This window comes from Protopterus annectens, chromosome 1.part0 (assembly GCF_019279795.1).
Source record: "Protopterus annectens isolate FY-2018-M chromosome 1.part0, PAN1.0, whole genome shotgun sequence".
NCBI classification, from domain to species: Eukaryota; Metazoa; Chordata; order Ceratodontiformes; family Protopteridae; genus Protopterus; species Protopterus annectens.
In genome coordinates this window covers 378,376,217-378,399,944 of record NC_056725.1, presented here as the reverse complement: position 1 = coordinate 378,399,944, position 23,728 = coordinate 378,376,217, and the positions used below count along the sequence as shown (strand labels likewise).

Genomic DNA, 23,728 nt, shown 5'->3' with positions numbered 1-23,728 from the left:
GAGGAACGCACCACGTAATGAGAGCTACGAGAACGCTTTGCGGTTTTACTAATAGTCTTTCATTGTGATTTAGTCTCTTATCCGCCGTGGCGGCGCCACCTGCTAATTTTCGAACACCTCTGTCTACCTGGTCAGTTCCCGGATGTATTGTACTAAATGGCGTAAACAAGGTCTACGCCCCGCCACCAGTGGGCCTCCGCTCATTTTGTAATGGTTATAATTGTGGGTGATTCGTGATCTGCTTGTAGAACTCTTTATTTACCGCCCCCTCGCGGTAATTCTTTCTAGAGTCGGGGGTCTGTTCAGAAGACATACCGCGCTGTCCTTTTTGGGAACGGAAGGGTCCTTGCTTATCAACTATACAGATTTTCGCAGAATGTCTAGAGCTTTGCCTTGGGTGGGCTGTTTGTACTCCAATGTTTGGATTTTTGCCCCACCTACTCAGTTTTGGCTTTGTCAGGACTTTTTGTTCTAAGAGGTTGAAAGATATGGAGGGGATCCTAAAATACTTGTCCCATCAGTCAACCAATTATTCCTACTGTTCAATTTTCTGTTGGTGCCAGGGGACATCCTTGGGTCAGCTGGTGCCCTAGCCAAGAGCACTCCATAGTGCCTCCACACCACCCTGTTGCCCCCATCCTAGGCTACCTACACCGTCCAATTACTTTCTTCCCTTTTCTCATGGTTTGTCTTGCTCTTGGTCTTCTGGTATACATTTTTTTAAGGATCAGTTTCTTTACTAAAACAAATACTGGAAAAGCACCCGTGCTAGAGCAGCACCCTAGGTGGCTGCTTAGTTGACCTATGGCCAAGGCCGGCTATGGTACCAGAAGTCTCTGACCCTCGCGTTGCACCACCTGGTTCTAAGATGGAGAACTTTCTCTATTTGGCTGTTCTAAAACCATACGTTCACAAATCTTTAAGGATTTGTATCAAAATGGGCCTTGGCTCAAATCGGACATACCAATTAACAAATGTCATAATGTGCACAATTTTTCTTCAGTGCCACACAACCCATGTAAGTGGAATGTCTTCTGAATTCAGTTCTCAATGTCAATTTCCAGAAAACCTCAAATTTTGAGCCAGACAGGCAAAAATCTGAATCTGGTTTATACAGTAGTTAAACCATTTGGCTAATAGCATAATGTTGGTTTGCCTTAAGGTTGTAGCTAGGCACACTTAAACGAGTAGAGTTTTCTTAAGCATTTCCTGGAAACTTTCGGCACTGGTAGTGTTAGTGAAGTAATACCAAATACATGATGGAACACGCCCCTAAAGATAATGGCTGATTGGCAGCAATTGAAAATGGTGCTTTTTTTGTGTATTAAGGCAATATTTTTGTGTATCAAGTAAATTTTGAAATTAACTTTGACATGAGAAATATTTAATGATGTGAATTGCCTTTTTAAAAGACTGCTTTCCTTCATAAATCCTTTTCTGCATGTACCCTAAGCATTCGTAACTTGGTGACTTGCATAGACACTTCACCACTGATTAAACTATTGAACTGCTAATCTCTAAACATTTTGCATATATTATTTTCGGGGACAAGGTCATAGAAACTACAAAAACAAGCCCCAGCACTTGTAGATGGGTACCCTGCTCCCAACAGTTTGGATCCCTGCACTTGTGTCAACAGTTCTCGCCCCCTTGTGTAGACTTAGCTGCACATGGGTAGTTAAAAAAAAAAATCTTGAAGGCTCGTGAATTGAATTTAATCTACCAAAATGCACTACAAGTTTTATCACTATAGTCTGCCTATTATAGACGTGTACACCTGTGCTTGGCATTACATGTCCTCAAGGGTACCCCCCCAAACACGTAAATCTATTTTTGAACATCCACCAGTACATAAAACACACTGGAGGAGAAAGTCCATGGTGGTTTATCTTTGAGTGACACTTGTCTCATTCAATATTATCCATGACAATTTGGATGAGTACCAGTAAGTTTATCCCTGGCCTTAATGTTTCCCCCCTCGAAGTGTTTGGGGGATATATCTTGAGGGTGGTATGACTACTCTGAGATGGCTTTGTTTTTGTAGTTTCTATGATCTTCCCCCCTCGAAGTGTTTGGGGGATATATCTTGAGGGTGGTATGACTACTCTGAGATGGCTTTGTTTTTGTAGTTTCTATGATCTTGTCCCTGAAAATATGTAAAATGTTTTTGAGATTAGCAGTTTTCTCAATAGCTTAATCAGTGATGAAATGTCTATGCAGGTCACTTAGCAAGTTATTAATGCTTAGGGTACCTGTTTCTGTAGCTCACTGACCATGAGCTCAGAGCAGTGGTGGTACTGTGACTTGTGTCCATAATTTAGTTTTAGATTTATTTTGGCGGTTTAGCTTGCTGTGAGGTGACAATGCTAACTGCTGCACCACAGTGGCCTACTAGTAATAATACATCACTGTGTAGTACGTGTTTTGCCATGAAAGTGGTTTAGAGAACGGCACACGTCTTTGTAAGTTTTTAGACAAGAATAGCAAGTGAGTGGGGGGGGGGGGCAATGGCCCAAGATTTGGAATTAATCCAAATATGTTTTCTACAATAAAGGGTTTTGTATTGGCATATCTTGAGAGAGATTTACTATCCCTTAATATCCTTAAAGGGACAATCCCGAAGTCTAAAATTTTGACTTGGGAGACTTGTCCCAATACCTCCCTGTTGTCACCACCCACTTAGCACATCCACATCATCCGTACTCTTGTTTTCAGTTTACTTTATACACCCCTGTTTTTCATTTCCACTGAACACAATTAATGATGTACAGCTCCTGTCAAACTCGTAGTCCCCGATCACTGGGAAATTATAGGGTCTTTACATTTTTGTGTGCGTTTGTGGTGGGAGTGGTTAGACAAGACTCTACTTTTTATGAACGTGTCAAAAAGCTTATTTAATTGTGCCTTTTTTCCTTTATTTGTTCTGGATAGCGTAACTGCAAGCAGTATAGTGAAGTGTACAGTTTAATGAATTCATACGAAATTTAAGCAGTCTATTCACTTATTCCCCTTGCTCCGTGGTAAGGTACTCAGAATTAGTATGTGCAATTATTGCAGGTTGCTGTAGTGTACAGCCCCAATTGTAACCGTACGTTTTGGACTTAAAATTTAAAATTAATCTGCTTGTGTCACTTTACAGCAGTTCGGCAAACCGTTACTCTTTGCTGGTATTCTGAGATCAAAAATGCAAAACGTGAAAGATTGCTGCTACTACTGTTTAAAAAAAAAAAAAAAAAAAATGTTTACAGAGCAAGTGGCAGTCGTGCATGACTTCATAACACTTGGCTGGTATTCAGAAGTCCTCTTAATTGTAAATTTTAACTTTTTTTATTGTAGCATATTTCAAGTTTTAAGGTTGGTGAGAATTGGAAGCATACAGAAGTGTTGAAGATGGGTTCTAGCAATGGCACCCTTAGAGGTGTTGAGTTGCTTTATTTCTGTAAAGAGTTTGTCTTTCGGCTTTTCCCGGGTAGGGGTCGCCACAGCGGAACTCGTAGGGGTCGCCACAGCGGAACTCCGGTCCGCTAATGATTGGCAGTAGAGTTTTACGTGCTGGCTTGCTGGGCCTAACGCACAACCCTCAACAAAGGAATGCCCATTCACGCATGTCGCCACGCAAGACGCTCTAACTGAGAATCGAACGGGCAATGTCTAACTGAGGCGACAACGCTACCGCAGCACCACCACCTTTTCATAAAAAAAAAGTTTAATTACTTGTGCTGTATGCAGGTCAACTTAAATCTATTACTCCTAGTAGTTTTGTTTGTGAATATGCATTGATTTCAGTATTATTCCTTGATGTAATGTAGAAGGTGCAAGTGTTGTCTGCATATTGGATAGTTTGAAGCCAGTGGGGTAGCACTGTGTAGCTTATTTGTAAAAAAGCAGCAGTCCCAAGAATTGAGCCTTGAGGTACTCCTAGTGTGACAGGATGAGGGGGGGGGGGGGTAGTAAGCAGTTTTACAGATTGTTGGTGGTCCTGTGGAACCATTAAGTGCAGAGAAACTGAGGTTCAGTTTGGAGAGTGTATTTAATAGTGTGTATGTGGGGGGGGGGGCATATCGGAGGCCTTTGACATGTCTAGAAAGACAGCTGAGACTATTTTACCATTATTGTCTGAGTTGGTTGAAACCTGAGTGCAGTTGTGGTACCATGATGGGGCTAGCATGTTGAATGTAAGATGATTATTTGGGAGTGGATAAATCTTTCGAGGAGTTTGATGGAAAGAGAATAGCGATCCGTCTGTAGTGGTCAACTACCTTGTGTAAGGGGATAATGTATGTGATTTTTTTTCCATATTGCTGGTCCATGTTCAGCTGTGGACCTGTTAAGGATTGACACTCCTAATATATGGCTTCAGCTGTGATTTTTAAATATTCTGCTGGTAATGTGGCTGCTATTGAAGAGGGAGTTTTTTGAGTAGTTTCTTAATGGTAGCTGTGGGAACAGGCTAATATTGAGAGGTTTGGAGGCTAGTGATGGCTCTCTGGAAGTAAGAGTACGCTTTCAGTGAATTTTTCTGCAGTGGTGGTAGGAGAGTGATAAGTTGGGCGTGGTGGTAGTGGAATGTCCTGGGTGGAGAGGATTATGCTGGTGTTTGTTGCAGGTTATAGTACCTTTTTTATCTAGGGTGATTTGGTGTGTTGCCTTGTTTCTAATTTGCTGAAATGTGATGTGGTTGATTTGGGTTTTATAGATGAGCCATGTTTGCCAAGCTTTGTCCCCCTCTCTCTTTAAGGTGCATTCTGGTGTTAGCCATGGTATGTGGCCTTAATACAAACTATCCGGGGGGGACAATTTAATTGCAAGGAGGGTACTGTTGAGTCTACTGCAGCATCAAGGGGCAGTTTTTTAGACTAGTTTTAAATTTTTTAGGGTACTGATTAGGTCTTGGGATTTCAATTTCCACCCTGTAGATTTGGTGGAAGTGTGGTGAGCCAATTCTTTTTTTTTTTTTTCCCCCTCAAAAGATAGGTTGGCATATGGTCACTAAGGCTGTTGGTAAGCAGCCAATAATCTGTTAATTCTGAGGTTTGCTTTATGTCCAATCCAGTATAGATTGAGTTTTATGCCTGTGTAGGAGCTTGAATTGAGCTTCATGAAGCCATAGAGATTTGATGTGATTAGTAGGGTTATGTGCATTACAAGTTGTCCAGTCTATATTGGTCACCCATAATGATTTCTTGGGCTATGGAATTTTGATATAGACTGGATGATGTGCTCTATAGTGAAGCTGCTATTTCTGAGTGGACACAAGTGGGTGTAAAGGATATGAATTTGTTTTGGTTAAGTTTAGTAGGTAGGATTCCATTTTCAAGGTTATCTATGTTTAGGCTTTGTGGTAAGTGTGAAACTGCTCTTAAAGAAAATGGCTACCCCACCACTTCTACTTTCCTGTCTGCTCTAATGTAACCAGGTGGTGTAACTTCATTCTCTGTAACATGTGCTTTGTATCTTATAATGGGATAGGGTGGCATGCAATTCTTTTTAACTTTGACTATGCTTCATAAGTTTAGATTATTTTGGAGCCTTTCATGATTGGTTATATCTTGTATTTGAGGGGGTGGTGAGGTATTCTGGGGGCATGGGTTTGGGAGAATGTTTCCACTTATGTTTGGTAGCTATGGTTACTAGTGTGTGGAAGAATGGCTGTATGTTTACATAAAAGTGGGTATTTTTGGGGGGGGTTGGTTTAATATGCTGTAGTCTGAGGTGTGATGGAGTAGTCAGGTGTGGGAAAGAGGTAGATGTACTTTATGAAAAGTGTGAGGGGGAAACTTTATAAATAGTATTTTAAGTGAGCAGTAGGCAGAGCTAGAAATACCCACTGTATTGATAGCATTTTGTAATGCTAAATGATTAAGCCTTGGTTATAGGTTAATGGGTTAATGTGTGGTAATGGATGAATGTTAAGGTTAATGTGGAAAGGAGATATTGGAAATTGTATAGGTGGCGATTTGGGGTCTACTTGACTCAAATGTTCAAAAGTTCGAATGCATTAAGATTGACACATGCATTGAATTCTAAACGTTTGAAAGTAAGTAAAGAAAAAAATATACACACAGATGTAGGCAGGGGGACAAGCCCCCTGCACTCCCCACACCCCCTGCTACTTAAATATACCTACGCTTGAGATCGCACTACATTGAAGTAAACGTGCACTTTTCGATGCATATGGTTTGATCCATGTATTTGCGGTTTTACGCCTTTGTGTAAAAGTAGACCCGGTGACTTGGTAGATAAGTGGGTGTGGTTAGGTGTAAAATTTGAGTGATTTTTTTCAGGGTGGGAGGGAATGGGGGCAGGGGAGCTTGTGAAGCCTGAGCTTAGCAAGGGCAGAACAGAGTGGGTGTGGCTGCACAGAAGGAACAGTGTCACTTGGACTACCAGGTACTGTGGAAAGATCTATGCAGCTGACAATTCTGTAGAGTAGGAATTCTTGGATGAGAACCCCAATGGGGAAGGAGACTGCAATTCCAAACTAGGAAATTCTGGGTTTAGAGAGAGCTGGGGTGGGTGTTAGCAGTGTACTCCTTGAATACATTCTAATGAAATTACAGTCCTAGAAGGTTTAAACCATTAACATAAACTGTAATGTCTTTACTATAAACTGACCACACTTTTGCACATCTAACTTGCTGGTAGAGAACTGCTATAGGGATGCCTCAGTGTTAGCTGAGAACTGTAAATGGAAATAAAAAAAAGTTTAGGAAAAGCTGACAAGGGGAGTGCTAGAGGAGATAGGACTGTACTGTCTTTATAGTTCATGAAATATAAGGAGGGTGTGAAAGGAAAATGGGTAATGCAGCTTAACACTAAAGTTGAATAAAAAGCCTAAGCAGTAAGTTGACTAAGATGTTGGCACCTAGCCATGTATACAGTGCTCAACCATGATTAATATAGCAATAACCCACTTCTGGGTGTGGGTAATGCTAAATTTACCCACGGTTGGCTTTGTTTGGTCCCTCTGGCTTCGCCCTCGGGACCAAACCACACCAACCGTGGGTAAATTTAGCATTACCCACACGTGGGTTATTGCTATTATACCATGACATTATTTAAGAAAAGAAGCCATTACTTTTCTTAAATAATGGCATAGTATAATGCCTGTTTGCTGCCCTTCCGCAGATGTCTGGCATCCGCGGCAGTTCTGATGTACTGCGCGCCTGCGCAGTACATCAGAGCTGTGGGCAAAAGCAATGGAGAAAGCAAGATCTCCGTTGCTTTTTTTTTTAGTGTTTCGCTATGTTAAATGAGTTTAACATAGCGAGACAGTTAAAATAAGCAACGGAGATCTCCGTTGCTTATTTTAAAGCTGTCTCGCTATGTTAAACCCATTTAACATAGCGAGACAGTGTTTTAAAAAAACGAGTTATACTAATGGAAAAAAGTCCGGGCGACCGGATCTTTTTCCATTAGTATAACTCTATTTACAACGGCACGCTGGCCAATCGGCGTGCACGTTTTGGGGGGATCATGGTATAATTTAAAATATCCACCTTGGCCTGGTTGAGCTGTCACTGTAACACAGGACTGTCTTGACTACAGAATCTATAATTGCTACAGTATAGCAACTGTCTGCGAACTATAAGGAATTACATCCCAGTTTAAGCATACAGTGAGCAATAGTTCACCATTAAGTACAGCTGATAAAGCACAGTATCTTTAAAAACCGTGATCATTACATGGTGGTTAGTATGAGCTTAAGTGGTCAGTAGTTGTAATAAAAAATCCAACTTGAAACAATAATACATAAGCAGAGTTCAGTTTTTTGATTAGTTTCAAGGTTAACAGGTTCTTGCAGAAATGGTTGGACTAATCTTAAGCAGCTTCTCGCACCTATTTGCTCTGTAGTCTCTTTGGAGCCATAGAACATGGTTTTCCTCCTAGCACCCAAAAGTTCTACCACCTGTTGGCTTTTTTAGGAGCAATGCAGCCTTTGTACACTGTGCGTGGAAGCTTTCTTTTTCTTCCCTTTTGTGCTTCTTGTAGCAACCAGGGTCTTGGCTGTGTAGTACTGATGCCTATATATTTATGCTGATGTTTCAACTGAATGAACAAGACTGTACATTATTAGCAGTGAATATCTTCTCTTTCGGCTGTTCTCGTTGGGGATCACCACAGCAGATCATCTGTTTCCATTTCTTCCTGTCTTCTACATATTGCTCTCACACCAACCGCCTGCATGTCCTCTCACCACATCCATAAGCCTTCCTTTTCCTCTTACCTGGTAGCTCCATCCTTTTCCCAATATACCCATCATCCCTCCTCAGCACATGGCCAAACCAATGCAATCTCTCCTCTGTCTCCAAACCGTCCAACCTGAGCTGACCCTCTAATATACAGTTTCCTAATCCTGTCCATCTTACACCCAGTGCAAATCTTAACATCTTTAACTGTGTCACTTCCAGCTATGACTCCTGCCTTTTTGTCAGTGCCACTGTCTCCAACCCATACAACATAGCTGGTCTCACTAACCTCTTGTAGGTACCAGTCTGTCACAAATCACTCCTGACACTCATTCCACCCTGCCTGTACTCTCCTTCACCTCTTCCACACTCACCATTACTCTGAACTGTTGATCCCAAGTACTTAAACTCTTCCACCTTCACCAACTCTACTCCCTGCATCCTCACCATTCCTCTCTCCACCCTCTCATTCACACACATTCTGTCTTAGTCCTGCTGACCTTCATTCCTCTCCAGGATCTCCTCAACCATGTCCCTACTCACTACAGATCACAATGTCGTCTGCAAACATAGTCCATGGGGCCTCCTGTCTGATCTAGTCTGTCGACCGGTCTTATCACCATTGCAAATAAGAAAGGGCTCAGAGCTGATCTTTGTGATTCCACCTTAAACGGATCTGTCACTCCCACTGCAGACTTCCACTGTCACACTACCACCACTCGACTTCCTCGTACAATACTACAACTCCTCTCTAGGCACCCTATCGTATGCTTTCTCCAAGTCCACAGACACAATTCAACTCCTTCTGACCTTCCCTATATATCTCAATCACTCGGAGCAAACATCGCATCTGTAGTGCTCTTTCTCTGCATGAACCATACTGCTGATCGCTAATCACCTAGCTTCCACTACTCTTTCCCATAACTTCAAGCTGTGACCAGTTTTATCCTTCTGTAGTTATTACAACACTGCACATCACCCTTCTTCTTAAAAAAATAGGTACCAAAACACTTTCTCCACTCCTCGGGCATCCTCTGACTTTCCAAGATAGATTTGTGTAAACAATCTGGTTAAGAGCTCCCACTGCCATTTCTCCTAAGCACCTTCATGCTTCCACTGGTATGTCATCTGGACCACAGCCTTTCCATTCTTCATACTCCTCTTCATAGTGGTCCGTACTTCCTCCTTGCTAATCTGTTTCACGATCCCCACACCATCCATCCTTTCTCATTCTCCAACAGCCCCTCAAAGTAATCTTTCCATCTGCTCAACAGCCCCTCAAAGTAATCTTTCCATCTGCTCAACACACTCAACACACTCTATCTCTTCGCTTGTGAGTACGTTTCCCTCACTATCCTTTATCACCCTTACCTGCTGCACATCTTTCCCTGCTTGGTCCCTCACCGATTGGTACAGGTCCTTTTCTCCCTCTAGTGTCCAACCTTTCATACAACTCTCCATATGCCTTATCCATGGCCTTTGCCATCTCATCTCCTTGTACGCCTGTCTACTTTATCTCTCTGACAATCCTTGGCCTTTGCCATCTCATCTCCTTGTACGCCTGTCTACTTTATCTCTCTGACAATCCTTGGCCTTTGCCATCTCATCTCCTTGTACGCCTGTCTACTTTATCTCTCTGACAATCCCACTTCTTTGCCAGCCTCTTCCTTTGTATACACTCCTGTACTTCCTCATTCCACCAGTTCCCCTTGTCCTCCTTCCTCTGTCCACATGTCACAGACCACCATTCTATGCTGCCTAACTACACTTTCTCCTGTCACCACTTTACAGTATGCTTCTCCCTCTTCTTAAAATACATATTCACCACAGCCATGTTCATCTTTTTCGCAAAATCCACTATCTTCTGCATTCCTCTCCTTAATACCATACCTGCCCATTATTTCCTCATCCCCTTTGTTCCCTTCACCAACATGCCCATTGAAATCCACTCCAACCAGTCTCTCACACTTGGATGCCCTCACCCTTGGATGCCCTCACTACCACTTCATCCAACTCGCTCCAAAATCTTCCTCATCCATCGCACACCCAACTTGCCGAGTGTATGCACCAACAACATTCATCATTACACCATCAATTTCTAGCTTCATAAATGTCACTCTGATACTGTCTCACCTCCAAAACACTCCCTACCCCCATTTCTCCTCCCATTCACACCAGTGAGTACAATGGAATAAAAACTGAAAGGGTGTTCAGAAAAGGCTATGACCAAATTGCATAGAAAAATAGGAATTGAACAGTAAATCCAGAATATTTGGAGGAGAAATGAGGTTCAAGGGAAAGCAGGAATTCATTTATGTCTGTTTAGAAAATTGATGCACCATGTCATGTCTGTGGTTTGTTTAAAATATACAAATGTATGTCATAAGTGGTTCAGTAAAAATTAGTCTCTTGTGCTCCTGCCTGCCTGTTGGTAGAAGTAAAGGTGGTGTGGTCTCATGTATTTTCATGTTGTGTTTATGGTGATACTTCAGAATAAATATTTCCCTGTTTTCTGTAGTGCCTTCATGATCACTCTAAAACCAGATTTTCATGGAGACTGGTTTGTATTTAACATGTCATCCGTGTATGTGTGTTAACCACTTCTGGTTTGAGTAAATTGCTTTGTATAAATTGCTTTGTAGCCAGTAAAAGACTTGTTGAAATCTGCTTGTATGCAGCTTTAACTGTTCTGAGTCTCAGTTTGAGGATAGTAGTTGCCACCAGAAAGATCAAGGGTTCTGTGGTATCTTAAGTTTTATGGACAAAAACTTAACCAAAGGTAAGTTGGTGACTTGTGCACACTTATTGAACTAGTAAACTAATGCTACAAACACAAAGCAACAGGAATGCCATGTCTAGTCTTCTGTATCTCAATGGTCCAGATTTTCAGAATGTCCACTTTTTTAAGTTTTTTTTTCTGGCAAATCACTGGGCTGATGTCACTAAATGACAAACATTTGAGTTTGACTTGTATCCTTCAGAAAATGTATGCCAACACAAATCCTGTAGAACACTTAAAAATTGTCCCTATTTTTGGACGTTGGTCCAGATATATCAAGTGCCAAAATGTTGAGTGGTACGAGGTTGTCACACTGGCAGATAAGTTTGTCTTTTAGTGAATTGTGATTTGAACCAGCCAAAATAAAACAGTAGGGACCATCATCTATGGTAAGGTTAAAATGAAGAACTAAGTGTTTAATTTCTGGGCCCTAATGTGGTTTTTAAGCTAATAATTCACGTAAGGTTGGCTACAGTGGATCGTCATTTAAACCCACTGAAATGTGTACTTGCAAGGCTGCGGTTACAGCAACTAAACAGTATTTTCTGTACTATTTACAGTAAAAAGTTCATATTGCTGTCTCTGATCTTTGCTCTCCCCAGTTTTCTGGTAGATCAGAGGATTACAGTTGTACTGCCAGACGTGTCTATGAAAAATGTAATGCAAAAACTGCTGTTGAGTAATAGTCTGTAATTTTTGAACTTGGGTATGTTTCTTTCCTGCATGTGTGCGCATCCTGCAGTGGACTGGTGCTGTGCAGGCTCAAATCGCATACTTCACCCCTGAGCAAAATGTACAATACTGAGTAATCTGGCACAATCTCAGACCCTGCCCTGTAATTCTATGATCCTATATGGAGCTGTTGTGGTGGAACACGTGTAGAGCAGTTGCATTGCATCTCCTAAAACAAGTAGTAAGTAAAGCTATCGACTATGCTTTTGTGTACTGTCCCAAAATGCTGGGCTTGAGGGTAGTACAGAAGTGGTACTAAGAGCCAGTATACAGGACATCTTTCATTAGAAATCCTTAGGATTTGCTGCAATTGAAGCTAGAACAGACATCTTGATTGTATGCACTTGCAGTATGAATGTATTGGGGGAAAATCTATCCAAAAATCCTGGGCTTGAAGCCAGGTACAGGTGAATTGCATTGAGCAGAGCTCATGGAAAAGTATTGCTGGAGGAATTGTGCAGGAGGGTGAATCTCCAGTGGCTTTGATACTGCACATTCCTGAATATCTTATAAAAAAATATTGATATTTTGGAAATGTTTGAAGGATTTTGGAACAAGTCTGTTGTAAGACTGCATTTGAAAGCAGTCTTGCTGAGCCAGTGATTCTTGTCTGCAATGTGGAACAGTGGCCACATGGATTTACTGTGCTTTTTGATGGCAGTTGTCTACTTGATCAGTATGTAGCCTGATCAGTATGTAGCTCCTAAAGTGGTAAGACTAAGACTATTGACAATCCAGTTTAAATTGATGGCAGTAGATGAGATTGGCATAATAGCCAAGGTTGTTTACCTTACAAACGCAAGTTGCAGGGTTTGATTCTCACATGGGATAATTGGCTAGGCTTAAAATGACCCTTAAGGGCAGTTAAACTAGTACTTGTCATTCTCACATGGGATAATTGGCTAGGATTAAAATGACCCTTAAGGGCAGTTAAACTAGTACTTGTCTCAGAACCTATGAGATTCTGACTGTAATACCAAAGGAAGTCTTTATTCCCACCACTGTAGCGATCTGCATGTCCTTTTTAAAGCCTGTTACTGCCTTACTCCCAGCTGCTTGCATACATTTTGCACACTGTACCACGAGCACTGAATGACTAACCTACTGAAAGCTTTTTTCCAGTTTTGACAAAAGGATAAGATCCAGTTTTCACTGGATCTGTACCTATTAACACCTTGTCCACATCCAACCTCATTTTCCACAAAGCCAAAAACACTCCAGTGATATTTCTCATTGTTTCAGTTGTCCAAGTTATTTGGTGGTACCCTGCCATACCTTGGTACTGGATACAAGTCATCGTTCATAATCTTTCCCCATTTTTTTTGCAGAAGGTGTCAGGGTGTCACTTCACCAGGGACAGTCGTAGCACTGGTTTATACCATCTGGTGGCTAGTCCTGCTGCAGTAGTTCTTCCACACCTCCTGCATCTATGAATTAGTGTGCAAACCACCTACTTCACGTCTTTGAAATGTATGAGGAAACCCATGTGAACACTGGGAGGATATGTAGACTCCAAGGCACCGCAGCCAAGAACTGAAGCAAGAAAACTCTTGCTGTGCCACTGTGACAAACTACTGTCAAATCACAGCTAAATAGGTAACAATTACTGTAAATGTACAGTACGGGGGGGGGGCTACTACACAAGCTTCCTTTTTAATGGTTCTCCTGTAAACTTTACAGAATCTAACTCTCCACTCCCAACCCAATTCTTTCTAACCATTCTGCACATTTTCCCACAATTTCCATTTACTTGCCTCTTGCCAGTTTTGGTATTCAGTACTCTATGGTGTAGATTTTGATTTCCTCTTTGTACATCTGCAGAGTTCATGCAGGAAAAAGTATCAGTACTGTGCTTAGTGTTGGACCCACATTTTATGATGCAGATGCAAGACTTTGGCTTTATAATTCACCTGCATGTGATATAACCCCTAATAGCTCTCTGCAAGGCTCCGTGAAGTAGCTCCTTGATGGAAATTGCTTGAAACTGGATGTGAATTGACCTGCCAAAACAGAAGCTACTACAGACACTCTGGGGAAATATACTTCCAGTTGAAAAGGAGCTGGTAATAAAAACAAATTTTGGCTGGCCTTCTCAGCATTGCTGTAGATGAGGCACCAATACCCTTCTAAGCTAAAGACGTTTCACTGTATGACCATTAGACACAAGCATGGCTCTCCATCTAAACTCCACTCCCTGCAAGCTCTCCTCACCCCGGAGAATGTAGATCCGTTTAGTTATGGAGACATGGTTTACAGCAATGGGGCGCACCCAGCAGTGTAGGGCAATACCTTCCACACGTTAGACTTGCTGGAGAACGAAAAGGGACACAAGGGGGAGGTGTCTCTAACATCAGTCATAACTCAGGATTGGTTGGGCAGTATGCCATTAAGCTGCACATAAGTGAGTCCAATATAGTATCCTTACAATTTATAGGACCCCTGCTGGGTGGCCACAGTGGTGCTGCGGTTAGTGTTGCCGCCTCACAGCAAGAGGTTCTCTGGTTCGATCCTCTGCTGGGGTGCCTTTTGTGCGGAGTCTGCATGTCCTTCCTGTGGTCGTGTGGGTTTCCTCCAGGTACTCTGGTTTCCTCCCACATCCCAAAGACATGCAGTAGGTGGATTGGACACTCTAAATTGGCCCTAGGTATGAGTGTATGCATGCATGTGTGTACCTTCTGTGGAAGGTTTGGTACTGGGCTGGCAACTCAACACCATAAAACTCCACTGCCAATCCTGAGCGGACAAGTGATCCGCTGTGGCGACCCCAAACCTGGAAAAGCTGAAAAGAAAAGTTATAGGACCCCTGCTATTACCCCCCCCCCCCCAAATAAACTCCAAATAGACAGACTGTCCATTCTACCAAACACACACCATACTCGTGAAGTGACTTGACTGCCTTTCTATAAACTGTGAAATGGTCCAGGGCACTGTCAACATGCACCCTGTACTGTAAATATTATTGTTTCTTAAGCTTGAGACACCACTTAAACCTGGCACTTTATTCCAAGGTGAATGCTCAAGCCCAAATGCCCATGGAGTCCTTCACGGTCTCTCTTCATGTATACAGCTACATAAGAGTTGGTAGTAACTATCTGAAGTAAGCATAAGCCAACCACCCTGGTGGAATCCTAGTGGTTAATAGGTTGAATAACAAAGGTAAGAAAAGTGCAAGGCAAAAACCTCAATCTTTGGGTGGGGGGGTCTGATTTTTCCACAGCAAATTTTTTTCAGCAACCTCAAAGGCAGCACACAACCATGGAGCCACCTATATGGAGCTACAGGCTCTCTAAGCTGAAAATTTGCATAAATGGGACCTGATATCTTGGGTTGCATGCTTAATAGCTTGAAACATGACCTTTTTGGGCCCACTAGGATCATTGTGGCCTTCAAAACAAAAGAGTTTTTGCAAAATGAATGGAGAACTGCAACTGCTTGTTTGCACAAGGGTGGGTCCGCTACAGACACAACTGTAGAACATAAACCTACCTGAATGGCTTTACATAATCTTGTATAACCTGGATAACCTTCAGACATAGGTCATGCGTATTCAACCTGGTGGGCTTTTGCCAAAACAGTGGAAAAGGGTAGAACAATGAATACTGCCTACCTTGACCTGGCAAAAGCATTTGACAGTACCCCACTGCAGCATTGTAGGTAAGCTGCAAAATTAAGTATAAACCCCATGTCACCTGTTGGATCACATTCATACATCAAGCACCATTTGTAGCCATGTTGTGGAAACAAGGCTAAAATTACAAATGAAGCACCAAGCAATGTTGAGGTGCTAAAATGGGTCAGGAAACAAGAGTGGTGGGGATTTTTTTTTTTTTTTTTAGTTCTGGGGTGGAGCTGTCCTTTAAGAGCACACATGGAACACAGTTTAGGATCTGGAAGAGTTTAAGTATAGTTGATAAACACATGAAAATACCAAGTCCTTTTACAGTAAACAAAGGAAGGCAATTTTTATTTTTATGTAAGGATTTCAATGTATGATAGTTGTTTAAAATGAAATATAATGTATAAGGTATTTTAATATCTCTCCATTCATTTAAACAGTTGTCATTATTTGGGCGCCAAAATTAATTAAAATGGGCTTTAGCACTTTGATCGGGGTTCTGATGAAGTCTGATTTTTCAGATGAAAGCTCTTAACCCTGGGTCTGTGTGAATATTTTTGTTTTGACCCTTTTGTTGGGTCTCGTAACAAGGTTCGAAATAAATTCAGCTGAGACTCTACTTTTCCTGGTTTGGATTACTGGTTGTGGACATATACATTTTTGACATTATTTTCAAGTTTGGCTGGTTTCCTTGACATCCTTTCACCTGTGGGCAGGCCGTGCTTTGCCTTCTTGGTTGGTTTGTTTCTTTTACAGTAAACGGCAGAGTTTCAATCAGGAAATGGCACATACCAATTCACACAGGTACAGAAAAGTGGTACTTGACTAATCTCCCTATTTTCCTGACGGATCTAACAATATTATTCCCTTGTTACTTAATAGAGCAAGTTGGGATGAAGTGGGTGAGACACTTGTCAGGTTACAAAAGGACTGCAGTGTGACTTTGATCTTGCCTAGTATTCGGTATCATTTTGGTGATAGATTACAGAATGACATAGCATACAACTGATCATTTGACTTCTGGTTCCTGTGCTACACCCCCCCCGAATATTTGCAAAATCAGGTGGATTAAGATTAACCTCTTCCAGTGTCTTAACTGATGTATGTTTAATCCGTTACAAAGCAGTCAGGATCCACTGTTGGTACATTTTAACGCAAGCAACTTGGATATTTTCAACACCATCGTCTGTACAGATCAGTTTTGATTTTGTATACAAATGACATAATTTACAAAATTCCAGCTAGTTGTGTTGGCATGTTACATATCCACTGCCCTACTTCTCCTAACATACTTTATAATATCTCACATTGTCGCAGCACCATTTTACTGTAAACTGCTAAAGGGCTTTTTATTTTATGGTTCTGCTTGGTTTTAAGAGGATAAATCTGTTCCAGTAGAAACCTCCCTTATTATACTTGTGAGAAGTGAGTTCTTTGCTGTGTTTATCTCTGCATTTGTCTCAAAGATGACTGCTACCTACAGTCTCCATACTGTGCTTAATTTCACAAAGTAATACTTGCACAATGGCTGTTTCACCAGTTAAAAGTATTGTGAGCCCATTCCCATTCAGACTGTTTACCAAAGAGTTCTAGGTGATCCACTACAGCATGTTGTTGGGACCTCTGGTGAAATATTAAGGCTTTTGGCCACTTAACATCTGTGATGACAACTAAGATTTGCATTTAGAGCTACACATACGCGATCAAAGACTGGGAATTAGAAATGATAGCTTTTTAATGGATTATAGTACCCGCCCCCCCCCCCCCCTTCCATCACAGCCAAAAAGCAACATGTGAGCTGTGTTCCATAAGTTGAGGGAGATGTGGCTGTTGAAAACAGTTTGGTTGCAGGTAATGTCCATGTGCAATAATCTTGCCGAAATAAGCAGGTGGTTTCTTCAGGATAAGAAGTGCCCTTTTGGTGTGTTTTTAATAGATGAGCAGTTCTGGTAATGGGTGGTTAGAATTTTTCTGATAAATTTAGTGGCACATTAAATTAAGATGCAAGGGGGAGAATTAGATTGTGATGAATTGGTTACTGAGGTTGTGAAGTAGTGAATGGAGGTTAGTGTTTTTAAGGACCAGTTTATTCTAAACAGTGCGACTTTTTGACTTCCTAGTGAATGGAAAAATTCATATGCAGTGGGTGTTCAGTATTCTGGTTAATGTGTGCTGGGCTGTTCTGATTAAAATACTTTTAATTAGAACATTGTGAAATTCAACTTGTTGAATGAATAACCAAAACTGTCTGTTCAAACTCAAGTGGGTAAACGGACTTGCCTGTAAAGGAGTGGCCAGTGAGAGGGTGACAAGTGGTTTGCTGTCTTCGTGCCTACGGCTTTGTGCTAGGCTTTCATGTTTAATGGAGTTTTACTTCAACCTCAGTACCACCCAGGATTGTAAATTAGTCCTACCTTGCAGCCTTTTTTTTTTTTTTTTTTTTTTTTTTTTTTCAAAACTTGGTCCATGATCACCAGTTGTCCTCCAATTACAGACTAGAGGATACAACTGCTTCATATTCCTTTCTGATGGGTTTTTTACCAAAATGTGTGGTAAAATTGTGGGGTCTTTTGTATGACCCTGAAGACTTCTGTGCTATGCCATGTGTTAGTGGGCCAGACCCACCAGAAAATGAGTCTTCTGCTTCAGTCTGTACTGTGAACAGCACAAGAACTGCTGCTAGTCACTTTTGGAAGTGGACGGATTATTTTCCGTAAAGATGCCTAGACTTTGCAGGAGATTTGCTGCAATATTACCCGCATGAAGTTGCAGCATGATTAGTGTAGTGTACTGTAAACAAAAATGCAGATTAAGACTAGGTATGCAGTGAGTGGGATGTACAAACTAAGCTCTAAAGTGGTCAAGATGTTTGCATCTTAGGTTAATCGTAGACTGAAACATTTATATGGAAGCAAAGAAATTGCAGTTGAGAGAGCAGGATTTAACTTTTGATGTGGGGGGGTGTAATTGTGAGCAATTCGTAGTCCATTTGCTTATTCATTGTGAAACTTGTAGATTTTGTGTTTACACTTTGTTCCATTTAGTGGGTTGATATTTGGTATTCTTTCCCTACAAATCCCTTACATGCGGTATTTGGAAAGGGGTACTTGCAGTGTAGCAATAGGTTGGAAACGCTGCTTAAACATATTTCCTGGATAGCTTTGGCTTCAGAATAATATCCAACTTGCTGTAGGCTGGATGTACTACTGCAACTTTCTAAGTGTCCCCATTACAGTGAAAAGAAAGCTTTTTTAGCAAAAAGTTTGAACAAGTTACTGCTATAATGCTCTAAGCAAGTTATTGCTTCTCTGCTTTTAACAACTTAAAACCTTGCAAGTGTAAAATAAAACATCTCTTCTCACAGGTTGTTCAAGATGTTCTCCAAATAAATGGGCATTATGTGATGGCAGCGTTGACAGCTCAGACTGCACTTGTCCAGTTACGGTCTCTGAAAATTACACAGTTCATGTGAAATGTGGCGAAACAGCATGTAAGTATGTCTGTCTGTGCACTATTGTGTGGTAAAATGCACGTCCTTGTGTACCAGCCTTTGATAGCAATTTAGTCTAAAACCAAAGCATTTACTGTATTTTTTCTGTGTGCAAAAAAACTAAAAAAAAAACAAAAAAATACTACTGCTTTCCTAAACTTTCCTAGTTAGCTGTTCCAGTGATCAGATTTTGCTGACCCCTGGGCTTTGTATTTGGTTCCTGTGTTCCTCCATTTTCTAAGGTTAAACTATTCGGGCTACCTAAATTCCACTCTTCAATTTTTCCCTTAAAATTACCTTCCTCGAACTGTACTGCTGATCAAACCAGCGTATCCTATAACTAAAAAGTTCATCTCTACTTGATTCCCAAGTAGACTATTCTGTAAAGCCTAGCACTTGCTCCTACAGTACTTTCACCTTGATAAAGCACTCTTATTATAAATAGTACTCCACCAGCCTAGAACCCACATCCCCCGGAGTCTTTTTTGTAAGTTTCTTATCTATTCCTTCTAGCATGTCAAGGGATCAGTTGCTAGTGTCCTCTCCTGCTCAGCTGGTGAACCTGGGAATACTGAGGCAATGTTACAATTGCCTCATGTACACAGACAACCCTCTCCTTCTCCCACGAAACACAAATGCATGCGAGAGATTCAACTATACGGTCAAACTGGAGGCTGAGCTCTCTCAACATAGGACTGGCAAGACCAGACAGGAGGAGAAGGTAACCTCACACACACACACAGTACCCAGTCACACACAGTACCAGCACAACTTCAAATCATACACATAATCACACAAAGACATACTCTGAGGCTCTGATCAATAATCTACCAAAACAGCAGAGGCCACCAAAGCAGACACCCAAACAACTACCACCTCAGGACCAAACGCATGCAACACATAGACCACACAGAGTGTCAAACAGTCACAGCCCTTAAGGCCAAACACAATGCCAGACACACTCGTCATTGGTGACTCCATAGTCAGACACAATGACGTCCCGCTCACCAGACTGAGTAAGGAGAAGGTCACAGTAAGCTGCCTGTCGGGCGCTAGAATCCGCCACAACGCAAGCACTCAGGTGTCTCAACAGCAGGTACAAGTACGACTCGGTCATTGTCCACGCTGGTGTCAACGACCCGAGACGTACCTCCTTGGACTACATGAAAAGAGACTTTGAGGAGCTCTCTGATTTATGTAGCCCAGGCAGGTATGACCCTGACCTTGAGCAGTATCCTACCTTCACCTAGAATGATGCCACAGTACAGTGATAAGATGATTAGCTTTAATAATTGGCTTAAATTCTGGTGTCATTCAAAGGGGATCCAATGTCTGTCTGCCTGGGATGACATGCTGGACAAGCCACGCTGCTTCGCAAGGGACGGCTTGCATCTGTCACCCCCTGGGCTTCTGGATATTGGCAAAGGCTCTTGCCACCCCCATAGTGTTTTTTAGGCAAGGCTCAAATTCTAAACCTACCACCCTAGAACACAAAAAAGGAAAAAAACTTAAGGATAATGCTGCTCAACGCCAGAAGTCTCAATCTCAAGATGCACGCACTCGGGGCCCTTCTCAGTATGGAGAACATCGATGTCTGTGCTGTGACAGAAACCTGGTTCAAGGCTCCTGAGAGCACCCCAGCACTATCAGGTTTTACCTCATATCATGCGTTCCAGCCCCAAAATCTGGACAACACCAAGAAAGGAGGGGGGGTGTCCATATTCATAAAGGACACCCACACCTCAAGGTTGGTGGCAACGCACAATGCATCGGAGACCATCCAGGTGCAAATAACCATAGGCAAATCTGCTCTGCAATTTGTAGCATGTTACAGGCCACCCTCTCAAACTCAGAACCTCACATGGCCTTCCTGAAAACACTGGAGGGGATAAATGTATCTCCAAACACCATCATACTAGGTGACTTCAACTACCCTAATATAGACTGGGAACACTACTCAAGCCCAAACACTCTAGCCCAAAGGTTCCTGGAGTTCATAAACTCAAATGCCATGGAACAACTTGTCACCATCCCCACAAGAGGAGAAAACATACTTTATCTCATCACGAACATGGGACCACAATGTTCAACACAGGAAGTATACCCCTCACTGGTGAGATCAGATCATAAACTAATCTCGCTGGAGGTCCTCATCCCGCCCCACCTGAAATAAAAAAGACCACAGTGAAAAACTTCTCAAAAGCCGACTTCACACTTCTAAAAACTAGTGTGGTCTCCTTTAAGGCCCCTGAGCCGGTGGTAAACATTACTCAAACTGCTGAATCACTTACAAATACCTTCTACCAGCACCTACAGGACTGCATGGATCAGGCAATCCCAAACAAAACTAAGAGTTTGTACCAAAGGCAAGCGTCCAGTCTGGTGGACCCCAGCCATAAACAAGCTCTACAACAAAAGGAGGAAGCTACTACAAGATAGAGCAAAATCCTTGAAAGGCAAGACACCCTTGGTTATTATAAGTAAAAAAACTAAGAGCTTTCATAAAATCATCCAAGGCAAATTTTGAGAGAAAAATCGCCAAGGACTAAAAAGACAATCAAAAGGCCTTCTTTAGCTATGTTAGAAACCTAGGAGGAAACTCCCAGATATGCTCAGAATTAGTTCAAAATTATGTGAAGATTACTGAACCTACACACATTGCCAACATACTGGCTGACAGGTTCAGTGCTAACTTCTCCCCCACAAAAAGAGATCTACTTCTCCCCCCCCTCCCCCACAAAAGGAGAGATCTATACCAGAGGATTGTAGCCCCCCAAACATCTCTAACGCCCAGGTGAGAACTGCTCTCTCAGAGGCAAAAAACACAGCATCCATGGGACCAGATGATGTCCCTGGCTGTGTACTCCACGAACTCAATGAGGAATTAAACCCGCAGTTAGGACAGCTGTTTAATCTTAGCCTCACCTCAGGATACGTACCCAAGGAGTGGCGCACAGTGACTGTGGTCCCACTTCACAAGGGCAGTGCCCCCACCGACCCTGGAAATTACCGTCCCATTAGCTTGACAAGCCTTATCTGCAAAGCCATGGAAAGGATCATAATGGAACTCATAAATAAAGACATAGGGAACTTGCAGACTTTGGATCCAACCCAGTTTGGCTTTGTCAGAGGCAGATCATGCCTTTTAAACTTGGTTGACTTTTTCGATAACTTAGTCACCAAGGCCATTGATGAGGGTAAGGCAGTCCATACAGCCTACTTCGACCTGGCAAAGGCCTTCGACACAATACCCCACTCGGGTATCATCGAAAAACTCATCGGCTTGAATGTAAACCCATACATCACAAGATGGGTTGCAAACTGGCTAAGTGACAGAACCCACAGGGTCAAAGTAGCTGGCGCCATGTCAGACTCAAAGCCGGTCACAAGTGGTGTCCCACAAGGCTCAGTCCTGGGTCCACTCTTGTTCGGCATCTACTTCTCTGAAGTACAAGCAAACACAGGAGGGTTATGGCTGACAAAGTTTGCAGATGACTGCAAACTGGGCGCCATAGTCGAAAACACATCTGACACGGATATCCTTCAGAAGGACCTCACAGAAACGGATAACTGGTGCCAGAGCCATGGCCTAAAGTTAAACACCAAGAAATGCATTCATACCCTTCGGGAAAAACAAGGTTACTCCTAGCTACCATATAGGCGGCAATCAACTTCTGTGATCAGGGATCTGGGGACCCAGGTTGACAGTAACCTTTCGTTTGACACTCGCGTTGCTAAAGTAGTTAGGAAAACCTTCTACATTGCCCACCTGATCATGAAAGGATTCACATCTAGATCAAGGGAGGTCATCGTCCCCCTGTACTCATCGCTCATTAGACCTAGGAGTACAATGCCCCATTCGGAATGTATGTGACCCGACACCTGCAGCAGCTGGAAAGGACCCAAAAGTTCCTCACCAAAAGGATAAAGGGTCTCAAAAATATGTCTTATGCTGCCCGACCTGAAAGAACTCCAACTCTATTCAGTCGCATACCGCTTGCTCAGAGGTGACCTGTGCCTGACATACAAGGCCATGTCAAACCCAGATTTGATGAATATGCTTCACCTCAAAAAATCTAGATCCCTCAGAACCACAAGGGCGGGAGACTTAAACCTCCAGTGGATGGGAGATCACAGATATACCCCAGGGATTACTTCAGTGGCACTGCTTGACAGAGGCACAGCAAAATAATAGGCATAGTTTTCTTCAAACTAAAGGGGTGGCGAAAGCCACATAACTATGGGCTAGGCTTATTATGCCCCTGGGCAGATAGCCTAGTATGTACCTATGAACCTATATGTATACAGCTTCCAAATGTCTTTAATTTTCAGATGTATGCTACTTGGCCACCTTTGTTCATTTTACAGCGGCTTTAGTGGCAACCTGTTTGCAGGCTTGTACTTGGGGAAGTAAGTGCTGCAGAAACATGGCAAGAACTGTTTTGATTAGCTTCATTACTGGCTTGTGGTAGTATGTACTTGCACACCTAATAGTATTTGATTAAACGCCACTCTCTTGTGTGTAGAAACTGTAGTGAGTAACGTGCCATATCACCGTACCTGCCCCTCAATGTGAATGCCGTCGGCTTCACATCAAAAGCTTGTAGCATTTTCCTGAGTCATGGAAGATAGTGGTTCCAGTATTTGTTAAACCCCATTTCAGTGTGGAACTTTAACTCTGTAAGGAATCCCAGCTTTCCTTACTGGAGTCCTTTCAACTGCCCTGTCACTTCTGTCCGGTTTTCACCCGTTTTTGTATTTAGTACAGCCTGTCTGGATGGTATGCAGTGCAACAGTCCAGAGTAAAGTTACAGTGGGTCCCACCCACCTATTGAGTGGTGGGACTCAATAGTGACAGTCCAGCTACATAATCTGTTTAGCATATTCTGTTTTGGCTGCTCAGGTCCCACCCACCTATTGAG

The 23,728-nt window shown here is 42.3% G+C and overlaps 1 protein-coding gene across 2 annotated transcripts in view; it reads left to right on the top strand.

Moving 5' to 3' along the window:
• EPCAM (epithelial cell adhesion molecule) overlaps nucleotides 1-23,728 on the top strand; it is a 46,764-nt gene that overhangs the window by 1,315 nt on the left and 21,721 nt on the right. For both annotated transcript variants that reach the window (XM_044060204.1, XM_044060196.1), the window contains exon 2: nucleotides 18,681-18,806. In XM_044060204.1, coding sequence (XP_043916139.1) covers nucleotides 18,681-18,806 — 126 coding nt within the window. The remainder of the gene's footprint in view (nucleotides 1-18,680; nucleotides 18,807-23,728) is intronic.